The sequence below is a fragment of the Amblyomma maculatum genome, chromosome 11 (genome assembly GCF_055883805.1).
Source record: "Amblyomma maculatum isolate TAMU_Amacu chromosome 11, ASM5588380v1, whole genome shotgun sequence".
In the NCBI taxonomy this organism is placed as follows: Eukaryota; Metazoa; Arthropoda; class Arachnida; order Ixodida; family Ixodidae; genus Amblyomma; species Amblyomma maculatum.
In genome coordinates, this window is record NC_139354.1 from 16606482 (window position 1) to 16618892 (window position 12411).

Here is a 12411-nt window from a genome sequence, read left to right on the forward strand (position 1 = left end):
GAACAAAGGTCGTCACATGTGCACCTAAGAAAAATTGAGAGAAAATTTATGACCCTGGGTTCAAAAGACGATGTCGTTTAAAACGCATTGAACCGGAAATTGTGAGGAGGCTCATCAGTATCTCACTCATTGTTTACCCTGCAAGAGGCGGCTGGTTCAAAATACATATATTTTTGCGTATAGAGGAGTCGAAGTGTCACCAGTATACTGCCGAACTCTAAGCTCGTCTAGAGTTCCGTGAGGCATGAACCCGAAGGTTTTGCAATGTGGTGGTCCAGACCTACCAAACATTTCGAAACTGAGAACTTCGGGCTCCTCGCGCGGTCTCTTCTCTGACCGTAGACAATAGAAGTTAAGCCTTCGAACTGGAATCAGCGGTAGATGGGCTTTTGCACGTAGCAGATGGTTCCTGCTCATTTCCCGCCACCATCTTCGCAGTGACTTAAGTGAAAACGTCTGGTCAGAAGTGAAGCATCGTAGGTCAGACCTGCCGTTCAGATGATCAGTGATCTCGTCCCGAAGGATTATCGCCCCTTCGACATGGAAACGACTGCTTGGTGTACAGCGGCCATATTACCTTGGGACCCCAGCCCGAAAACGCCGTCCATACTGGGAACGGCAGAAGACCGGCGAGAAGCAGCAGTAAAGTGTTGCAGCGCTGCATGAAGCGACCGCTCCATAGCCGCCGGGGCGGCTGCTGTCGACGCATTCTGCGACTTCGTGAGGAGAACGCCCGCTTCTTTCTTTTGGGAGTGGTGATACTCATCTACATGATTGTCGGTGCCCTGCTCTTCCGCGCAATCGAAGGGCCAGTTGAGATGGAAGCCCGCGAACGCTACGATCAGGTGTTGCGTGACTTCTGGCTCAAATACAATGGAACAGTGGATCCCGCCGACGTTCGGCTACTGCTGGACGAGCACGGCAACGCGTCGTCCCGGAATATGCTCCCGGGCAAGAGGCACCGCTGGGACTTTGTTGGAGCTTTCTACTTTGTCGGCACGGTGGTGTCTACCATAGGTGAGTCTGTTTCAAACTACTTCTCTTTCGCCTGTACATGTACCTGTCCAAATGTCACCTTTGGTGTCACGTGAATATGTTGCTACACTTTGATGAGCGTTGATCGAATGTATTTGTGTGCGCTTACAGACTTCAGTCGTCGAGACTACGATTGCAGATTTTACTGAAAAGCACCACAAATAGCCAACCATCAACACTTCAACTTTAAACTCCCCCAAGTGGGCTCGCTCTTGAAAGTGGCGAAACAACTAGAAACAAAATATAGCTCCTGTTTAAAATCAGCAACATTTACGGAGCACCTTCAGTTTAATTGTATCATCCTACCGAGACAAGCTCAATACGTTCAGTGATCGTTGTCCTCTACGCTTTGAGTATGCACTGGGAGTCAAAAAATGGGGAGCGAATCCTTTACAAAATAGGAGGGTGCTTGGTATGAAATAATGATGCGCGTTAGCTCAAGGTATAACATATATAGTAGGGATGTGCTAACAGTAATTTTCCGAAAACGAATCGAACACGAATCATTTTGCTTTTGTACCGAATCAAACACAAATCGAATATTGAAAAGATCAAGTTGAATGAGATTCGGAGGTTTGCACGCTTACTCGCTACTTGCGTAAATGTTCCTACAGAGAAAATATTTATGCGGCACCGCGGACAGCTAGCGGAGGGGCTGTAACTCCTGGAGGTAAATGTGTAGCTGTCAAAAGACGCAATAGTGCTCTCCCTTATGAGGCATTCAGAGCGGAGTTAGCATACTTATTCCATCCTGATCGAAGAAATACAATTTTCGTCTTACGACCACTGCGAACAAGCTAACACCACTAGGTTGTTCATGAGAGGTGAGGGAGTTATGAGCTATGGCCTCCGATATTAGACGCGAAGGCCGGTTCTACCGTCGCTGCCGCGTCGCCCAGCATTGAAAGCCGTATATGTGCGAGGATAATGAACACCGCCACGCCGCAAGAATCTACAAGAATGAACTGTGTCGTGGCTTTGAACACGCGGACCAATCTCGGCAGAGCGATCGGAAGTTTCGAGTAATCCTGTTTTCAGAGAAGCCGTCGAAGAAAACTACGATACGCCCGATTCAAAATTTGATTAGATTAAAAAATCTTGTTCGAAAACAGGGCTCATGATAGAGACCTTGATTTATTATCTTCGAATAGCTTTCATTATGCATTATGGGGAAGGAATCCAATAAGAGGAATTCCCATCCAATTTCCGAAAATTTCGAGTATTCGCACACTTCTACAAAATAGCCCTTTCATAGGTGCGAGCATGCCTCTGAACATCGAAGTACCTTGAATAACTCCTAACAGGCGAGGGAGTTTGAAGGGACATACCTATCTCGGAGAGGAAAATTGTAGAAGGAAATGACATAATGTGGAATAAGCGCTGACTTCACCTCACGGCTAATGCTATGGTTCTTAAGTCTCTGCTCAAAGCATATCGCGGAAAGCTCCAAACGGGGAATATATTTTGGAGTTTCACCTAAACAGTCTGGGTCAACGTCCTGTTTGATTCGTCATGATGTTCATCACACTGTCGGGCTCTTTTAGAACTTCTTTACAATTGTTAGGTTATTTGCAGGCCTTTGCGTTCCTTCCTGCTAACCTAAAATCGAGGCGCAGTCCCGTGAACAACAGAATTAAGTCACATACAATAACAGTGCTCGCTGTTTCGGTATAAGAAAATACCGAATAAATTGTCCCGACAGTGAAACGTGCCGTGAATTTCAGAAATTGCATCTTTTACGTCCCCTTGCTGACCGGAGCGGTAAAGTGCACGTTGCAATTCCTGATATGGATAGAATGACACTCCTACGGCAGTCGGCAACATACAATTGTTTGGTTTTAACAATGTGTTTTTAGCTTGTATGCTCTGATTACATTATCATCTCTTATATAACATTAAGGTAAGGCAAAAACATCGCCTTAAGCTTATTTGCGTGTGTTGTTTTAGCTTTGAAGGGATATGAAACTAGCCTTTCAATTCATTTGTTTTTTCAGGAGGCAACTATACTGTTTCTTTTTTTTTTTTTTTTGTAACATTGGTTCTAAAAAAAAAAAACCTATAGACCATTACTGATCCCTCAATTAAATCAGGCAGTCATGCATTCTTTGCCATGATGATTTTAGCGCGCAGTTTCTGCTGCGCATCATTCATGAAGAAACGTGGTGGGCGCCCAGCAACACTTGAATTGAATCTGCAGGCACAGCATTGGCTGATCATCGATTTCGATTTCCTTACCTAAACTCCCGCGAGAACACGTTAACTCGGTCTTGCTGACCGAATCACAAAGGCTAACAACTCCGGTTCCTGAAGCCGAGTGAACGCAACTCAACCGACTGGCGAGTTACTCCGTTTCCCTTATCTCGGACAGCTCCAGGCCACAGTCACACTGGCTTTAGAAACATGACGCCAAAAAAAAAAAAAAAGTATGGGCAAAATCAAGCCGATAAAGCCTAGTGTAAGCCAACTCAAGTCAAGACAATCTTTCTGGCCAGGGATTCCGGAGCTTGAAACTTTCTCGTTCATTGATTGGCCAAACACTGCCAAATGACTTCGTAATTCCTCGACTTCCGAGAATGATTGCATCCTCTGCCGGAACTATTTGATCTGTGGTCGAGGTTTTCTGGGTCGGCGGACATACCGCTCATCCTGTTTCCCCCTCCCCTTTTCTCGATTGCGTTGCTTTTCTCGATCCTAATCGTCCCTTTCTCGGTAAGTATCTAAACCGAACCCCAGAAGGACGATAAGTCATTATTGTAGACTTGCCCTTCGCACTGCCTATACAATCTTTCGTTTGGAACTTAAGTATATCCTTTTGTTTTATTACAAATACAAATGACTTTCCGGTCTACGAGGCACGCTGGAAATTATCTGTCAGATTGATCGAGTGGAAAAGAGCGCGTCTCTTGGACAGGGTTAAGCCAATCACAAGTTACAGTTACAAGCCGCTTTTCGTAGTACAACACCAACAATAACACCAAGCATACTCTATAACCTTCTAGTTTACGTTATTCCCACACAATACTAACGACTGCTTTCAGCACAACGAAAACCAAAACTCCTGAAATCGAGAAGAGATTCTCGGCTTCTGATTTTGAAGTGATCTAAAAAAAAAAACTGATAAACAAATGTTTAGGCAGCGTATGTGACTGTAGACGAGCCGTGCTGGCAGTAGTGCAAAATTAATTCTGATCAATACTGAGTAACGTGTCTACAAAAGACAAAACTACCTTCCTGCGCCTTCCACTCCCATAATTCTCCATAACTGCTTCCGTAATAATTCTAATAATTCCCCATTATTCTCCATAATTCTTCCCATAATAATTCCCATAATTGTTCTCATAATTAATTTCAGAATCAACTATTCCGTAGTTGACGTTACATAATGTTTTGACAAAATTCTTCTCCTAGCTAATGCTTCGCTAAACAACCAACGTTTACAGCACCGTCTTGATAAGAATTAGATGTGTTCTTGCGTCTAAGATCAAAATACCCAAGCGGTCTTATGTGGCTATACTTCCTAACCTTTCTAATTATTCGTCTTTCTTTTCTGGTTGTATAGTCGAGACCTTCCCATCGGTTACTCGCAAATATATGAACACCTAATCCAGGATTCCACCCTTTTGTGAACAGTTGCGAACAAAAAGCTCGCGCTGTCACATCAAGTGCCGGGTACATTCGACAGGTCGGCGGCAAAAAAGCGTTACCTATGTGGAAAGGTACAAGGCGGTCTTCCTCATCCATCCGTCTGCTGTGCAGGAAACAGATGGTGGTGGACATCATCCATCCCAACCGTGGCACTGTTTCCAAAACAGAGGTGCTGGAGAAGCTGAGCACCATGTACAACACCACACCAGACGTGGTGTTCTGGTTCGGCTTCCGCACCCAGTTTGGAGGTGGCAAGACTTCTGGTTTTGCCCTCATCTATGACACCCTGAACTATGCCAGAAAGTTCGAGCCCAAGTACAGGCTGTGCAGAAATGGTTTTTGAGAGAAAGGCAGGACAGGTCGCAAGCAGCGAAAGGAGAGGAAGAACCGAATGAAGAAGGTTCGAGGAACCAAGAAGGCCAAGGTTGGGGCAGCCAGTGGGAAGAAGTAACCTTGAATGCCAAGGATGGTTGCGCCGCTACGTGTACATTTGGGTCATAATCAATAAATGTGGAGGTAACTGTGACGTATGCGCATTTATCGCTTTGCACGAATCACTCTGCATTCTGTCGAATCCAACTCGCTCGCCAAATCGCATTGTCGCTATGTTCTGTGTCTGAACTTAGTTGCGCATGGCTTCCCAGTCTCTTGTTTAACCAATAAAACTTGTTTTGCCATTTCAGGAAATAAGTATCCTGTATTACAATCGTTATCTTTCGCATCATATAGTTCCAATTCGACCGCTACCAAACCGTTAATCCGAGCGCTGTGAAGCAAGGATAATCTGCACTCCTCATGTTTCACATATGCGAATTTAAATAGCTCATATCGACGCTCCGGTTAAATATAACCAATTTTAGCAAAAAAAAAAAAAAAAAAAAACGTGGTATTTGCCAGTAAAATCAATCCTGGCCTGTTGTTAGTAAGAGGTCCTAGTCTGCAGTATTTTTTTTTTTTTTCGTTCGCAAGACGCCGCCTTTACCGCAAAACAGGAACCTTAAGGCTATCAATTTCAAAACCTTCAACTTTGTGGAGACATCGCCTCTAAAACGCGTTTTAGAACGCGTTTTAGAAAACAAACGACATTTTTCTACAGAGTACCATAAACAGATGATGCTTTGTACACGCAATGGGCGAGAGACATTAGCGAGAATCTGGTCAAGCGACCGCTGTGTCTGAAGGTCAGTAAATAAAACCATGTAAATTGTACCAAAATACAAAATGTAAATACAAACATCGCAGCTAGTCATTTTTATGGCGATCTACTTTTGTATTGACACTTTGTTAACCAAGCTAATAATTAACAAGCAACCTAATTAGTTCTTACAAAACAATTAACTAGGTCAGACGACTCTCAACAGCTTTCAAATGATTTCACTGGGGCTATAGCAGTGTTGTGTAAAAGCTTGATTAAAATTTGCTAAAACAACTGGTATTTCCGACGCCTAACCTACCTTAGAAATCTCAAAGCTGAAATATTTGTTTTATTAAATATAGTACAACTGCGCATATATTCACCACAGCTACCGCATCCAGTCTTGCTGTCTTGCATATCACTACCATGTTTTTTCACTGCATCACAGTACCAACTCACTAGAGTCATTAAATGGTACCCTCAAAAAGTTCAAACTGCCTTGAAGGACACATTTAAACTATAGCTTTTAGGATCTTGCCCACTCTGTAGTGTTAAGAATGCCGTCTTGAACTTTCATATTCCATAATGCCACGTAAATTAAATTTCCTGCGTGCTAAAACTACCGGACTAGCTTTCTGCACGCTATAACTAGTATAAACAAACCTTTTCAATTCAAGCAATAAAATTATGCAACAAAATGCTGCTGCTTATTGTCCATCACATTATATATCGTTGAATACCTCACTCAGACTCACTCACATCTACTAAACTCTATTTTACAATCATAAGGTAGCGATTCGACTATATTGTCCTGTATTCTTGTGGAAGACCTGTCGTTTCAGGCAGCTTGTTTTGCAACTGTTGCATTATCTTTTATGTTGCACTTAGAAATAGCCCAGCTCGTGACTTGAACAAAAGACCCAATGCTTTGCACCCACAAGAGAAATTTCTCTATGATGCCGTTGGCCTCACTTATTTATGACAAAACTACCAAAGAAGTGGGAATAAACATTCGATACTTGTCGAGTCGATTTCTGACTAAGCACAATTCCTACAGCACTTCTAATATTTTGCTTCCACACTAGTGCCCTCAGACGAGAGTGGCATCAATAATGTTCGATAATAAAGGCGCTCGCATTTACCAACCCATAATTCGGACAATTAAACGCTCATCACTATGTCCTCAGTAGATTGTTTCCTTTTATTCTTTCCTTGGCTGCTTTTGTCCTCCGTGCAATCTTTTTTTACCTTTCTTAATCTTTTGCTTTAACACGATATAATCAAAGGCTCATCAAAGGTTGATCAAAACCCCGACGTTAACGTTGTGAGCAAAACATCGCGAGCATGGCGCTGACAGGTGATGGCTGGCAGATGACAGGAGCTGCCAACTCGTGTCTCTCATTTCATATGGGAGGGTGATATCAGAATCAGCCTACCAGGAAGGAACCTTGCCTTTACGTTATCCCTAGGCCACGCAAGCATGTTCATATGACTTTATATTGGGGCTGGTAGCCTACGCTATCGCGTCATACCCTTGAAGGCGGAGCTTTATTGTTTCATATAATTTTTATTCATATTCGTCGCCTCTCATATTTCTACCCTTATCTAATCTCCGTGTCAGGATGCCACTGGTATACGAAGATTATGAGTTCGCGTCTTTTTTCTTACGCTTCCTTCTCAGTATGATTTGAGCAGGGGCTAGAGTTAACGTTTGTAAGCTTTAATTAATATTGTATCGGTATCATAGCGAGTATTAGTTTTTAAGGCACCGTAAAATGCACATATAATGTGTTCTGCATGTCTTCGTACTTGAAATTCACAAATGTGCGATGCAAACCGCTCTTTTACTCTAACCCATTCTTCATAATGAAAATTCTGAGTCTTCAGACCTGGATTTAATGTCGTCAGTACTATCAAACACAAACAAATAAAGACGCTGACGAAGGCCATTATTCTCTGAGCTTTATGTATACCCACATTGCAAGCGGGAAAATTAAGGACCGGGATCGTAAGTATGCGCTATGTTGTCGCCATCCGAACCCGAAGGTTTTTCAAGTGTTTTCCTTTATCGCGTCAAGCAACGGTTATTATCTCAGAATAAGCTTCTTAAGTCATTTGTCCATCAGCAGACGTATCGCTAATTCCCTTCCTGACTGGCATAGAAATCACGTGTTGAGGAACTGGAATTCCCTCGGTGCCTTCCCCCGTGGCGCCGGGGATTCTCGGGCGTTCCCGAATCGTTCTATTTCCATAGCGGTATGAGCCACAAGGCAGTCAGAAAAGAGGAATCGGGAAAACGGTACTAAAGAAACACAGATGTATTATGAACGGAAAGTGAATAAAGTAAATATAAGGGGTGTAGTCAAATGTCCCGAAGCGACATATGGGGGATGAGGAACATCGTAATGGAAAAACTTGCGTAGACATTGTACAGCGTAAACGAGCGTATTTTGGTTTCATTACCATCGAAATATGGCCGCTGAGACTGGCATCAGACGAACGATACTCGTATCAGCATCCAGAATATAAAGTCGTTCAGTCACCAAGGTGGAGATGAGACAGAAAGGGGCCAAAAATAAGAGGCAAATAGCAAGACAAGAGCAATAAGCAGGCAAAGAAGGTGACTGGATAGAAAGAGGCAAAAGCAAAACTTCCGGACTCCTTTTCGCAAAGATGTATTCCACTTACCCTGTCATTTTCATCCAAAATACAATCATTTTTGATATTATAGTTAAAAGCATTTACAATAACAATGTTTTGATATTATTATTTTTTCGCCCGCCAACCTCCCAGGACGTTTACACGTTGAGTCAGCCACATGGCCCGCACGCATGTTTGTGCGTCTTGGTGAAAGCGTGAATTTATATTTGTGTTTCTTCCGAAGTTTGTCCAACGCTCCAAACGTGTGGTTAAGACTGTCATATGAATGCAGTGGGCGCGTTTTTGATAATAAAAAGCATAAAACTACAAGCCTACCAAGAGAGGACCTTAGAATATATCGACTGTGTCGTGCTGGTATTAAAATACGTAAAAACGTTAGCAAACATATTCCCTGAAGTTTTCCAACATTTCCGGGCAAGTGCCTTACGCACTCAGGCTCTCCTAGCTAACATTCTTTTCGACTTGTTGGGCATGCCTAATCAGGTGAACACAAATAGCACTTTCGAGAGAAAGCCCACTCGGGCCAACATGGGCCTTTTATTCGGATACCTAGCTCCAGAGTTAATGCAAACGTTTCCGCAGGGACAAACCGAGGCCAGCAACTTCCCGATCTCAGTACTAGACAGACCATCCAGTTTCACTGACTCAAGCCCTTTGTGCTACACTTTCTTTTTCACTCCTATTGCCTGGTTTTCACGTAAGCTAAGCACTTGCAGTCCGAGGAAGGCATATTTCAGAACTGTAAACGATACAGTACAGGAGGCCAACTGAGCCACGTTGCGGAAGAGAAAATATTTGTGAGAACGGGGTAAAAACGCAATTTGCAGCCTCGTCTACAGTTTCTTCGGTAGAGTTTGTTACTGTGCAGCAGATGCACCGTGCTTTAGTATTTTTAGTTTGATTCAAGCTGGAAACCATGCAGTCGCACGAACTCATTTTCAGTCGCTATGCAGCCGAGATGTTGGTATGTGTCACCAGTTTTTTTGCCGGATTGTCCTTGTTTAATATCAAATCGCGACCAGAAAGGCTTGTTCTCGCGCACAGTAATACAAGCACATCTACGAAATACTTAGCCGGATTTCATTGCTTGAAGCAATGATGTTACTCCTGAAACCGTGAAAGGTTATTTGGGGGAAATTGTAACTACTGCATCTCTGCGCGTGATTTAAGTCCACTTCTGTTCAGAATGTTTCAGCAGTGCGAAAAGAAGGAAAGAAGGAGAAGGAAAGAAACAAAACAAACAAGCAAAAACAAAGAAAGAAAGAAAGAAAGAAAGAAAGAAAGAAAGAAAGAAAGAAAGAAAGAAAGAAAGAAAGAAAGAAAGAAAGAAAGAAAGAAAGAAAGAAAGAAAGAAAGAAAGAAAGAAAGAAAGAAAGAAAGAAAGAAAGAAAGAAAGAAAGAAAGAAAGAAAGAAAGCGCTAAAGGCCCCACCTCTAGTGAAAATCTGGAGTCGGCGTTGTGACTTTTCATGGCTATGACTCTGATAGGTGGTGGTCATGGCTTGGCGCCGATGCTGATTGGTCGTTGGATAGTGTGACGCCACGAGAACATATCACATTGGTCGAGTAGGCGGGCACTGCCAACACGTGCTTTGGCTTTGAGGTGAATGATGGGATCAGGATCGAGCCTTCCAAGTCCCTTGGCTCCCGATTTAGACCTGTTAAGCCTAAGGCCATGCAGGCACGCTCGTACGGCTCAGTTAAACAAGGGTTTACAACTATGTGGGGTGGCTTTTCACATACTGTGATATCTTACGACAGTGTGCAAGGGATATTTGCGGCATAACACAGGCGAAAATGAACATTAGGCTAGGAGTGAAGTGAATGGACGCGAACGAGTAGAACATTCAACGGGAGTCATCAAAAGGTGCTGCGCCATGCCGGCAAGGGCGGGACTTAATGCACCAATATTTTTCATCTCATGATACGGAAGTATATCGTTCAAGGGAGACAAACGTCTAAGTAAAGCTAGAAAGCGATCCTTTTTTCTTTTTTGTTTTTGTTTCCACACCACTCGTTCTTCGACTAAGACTGCGCTCCAGCCTGTCCCACAGAAGGGCATCGCCAATGCTACTGAGCGACTCTTCAGGTGGTGTTGGAGGAGCAGTCGCATCTGCTGTGTGCCACCTACCTGAGCTCTCGCCATACCCATCCATTAAAGTCTAAACACTCTCCGAGTGGCTTCGAATGAACCCGAGGTGATCTGAGTGGCTCTCATGGATACCACCCTCCAGCTGCGTTTTATACTACTACGCCGCGAAGCCCATGCAACTGGCCCTTAGCATCTCTAGCTGTCAAACACGCATGACAGACAGGAGTTCAATCATAGCAGGAAACCAGTAATAATGGTAACACAAGGAGAGAACAAGGGAGACAACAAAGGAGACAAACACACGAAAGAAGGAAAAAGGATGACTTTAAAAAAAGGTAAGAATGAGGAAAAGGATAACTGCATGACAAAAACGAAACTACGAAAGCCTCAAGAAAACACCGAAACACTGATTATTACACTAAGAAGGATGGAGCGTTGAAAGCAACACGCAAGGAACAGAGGAAGACGCGAAAGATAGAAGCGAGAAAGAATAATTAGAAAAAAAAAAACGACAGAGCAATTGTTTTCAGTCAGTCGAACGTGCGTGCGGGGCGGGCGAGGAGCATCACAGGAACCTTTCAATATGCAAACGCAAACAACGTGCTTCATTCCTTTGGGACACTTCCCTAGATTCCGGGTAAGACAATCCGTCCTACGAAGAGATTTGACTTGACAAGGACGACAAACAGAAACAACAAGAAAAAAAATCAAGACGAGATCGCTCTTCAAGATGAGGGCAAAAATAAACAAATCAGCGGTGGATCTTCTTCGGAGAGAGATTCTCTTAGAGTGCGTGCCTCATCGCCATGGCATGTGGAAGTTCGAATGTGTTGTCGTTCAGCCCGCTGTGCTTGAGCACTTTTTAAAATGCCTCGCAAGCAGTAGGAAAGATGCCACTCGCAGGAATCCCAAGCGCCGATGTAAAGCTCGCTTTTTTTGGTCGAATTGTTCTTATTGTCCGCAGTAATGCCGTTTTTTTACGTCGCGAGTTTCCTTTCTTTTTCGCGAGCATGAAGAGAGGGATATGGAAAAGTTCGGAGAAATCCGCGCGAAAAGCGATAATGGTTGGTTCTGGCTGGATCTTCAATATTCAGCAGACAGATAAACAGAATGAGCTGCGAAATGTTGGGCGTAAGATTGGGGCTGAAACGTGGGAAAGGATAAGAGCAGAAAGGAGTGCTGGCACTCGGAAAACAGGGACGGGACCGCTGATGGGCGTGGCGTGATGGTGAGGGAAGGAGACAAAGCAGATGTGCCGAATTATTTTTCGTTGACACTTCACTTTCACTTTTCATTTCTTTATTTTAAACAGTGAAAAAGAGGACAGAAGTGACGCTTGCGGGGCGCAAAGAAATACCATTCACAGGTCAGTTTTGAATATAACCGCAATATGTGTCAGTTTGTCAGGAAACACTTTCGTCAGCAGAACTGATTTCAGCATCATATTGATCATCATCATCGACGTCGTCATCATCATCATCACCATCAACCGAGCTTAGCCCACTGCAGTATAAATACCTCTCTCATATTTATACCGAAAATTCAGCCTTTGTCATGTCTCTGTTGTGAATAATAAAACCTCTTCTGGATTATGACTGTATGCTCCTACGTTCAACCTTAGCTGAAGACTGCGCAGCGAGCTATGGAAAGCAAATGATGGCTGCAACTTTGAGAGAGCGGAGAGGGTCAGGAAACACACGTGAGTTAATAAAATTCCTGCCTAAATAATGAGGGAATGGTCTTGAGCAAGACATGCGATGCGAATGCAATAAATCCATAACTAACGGTATAGTTAAAGGTAACGGGCTCAGTTCCGAAACGAGGCCAGTGCAAAAGGGGCAGGC

At 43.5% G+C, this 12411-nt stretch overlaps 1 protein-coding gene and 1 pseudogene across 1 annotated transcript in view; both read left to right on the forward strand.

Moving 5' to 3' along the window:
- Positions 1-662: 662 nt before the first annotated feature.
- Positions 663-12411, forward strand: part of LOC146172935 (potassium channel, subfamily K, member 13-like) — a 233599-nt gene continuing 221850 nt past the window's right edge. Inside the window, exon 1 of the mRNA XM_084585612.1 lies at positions 663-1017. Within this exon, the coding sequence (XP_084441738.1) occupies positions 663-1017 (355 nt within the window). The remainder of the gene's footprint in view (positions 1018-12411) is intronic.
- LOC146172936 (small ribosomal subunit protein eS24 pseudogene) lies at positions 4779-5173 on the forward strand (annotated as a pseudogene).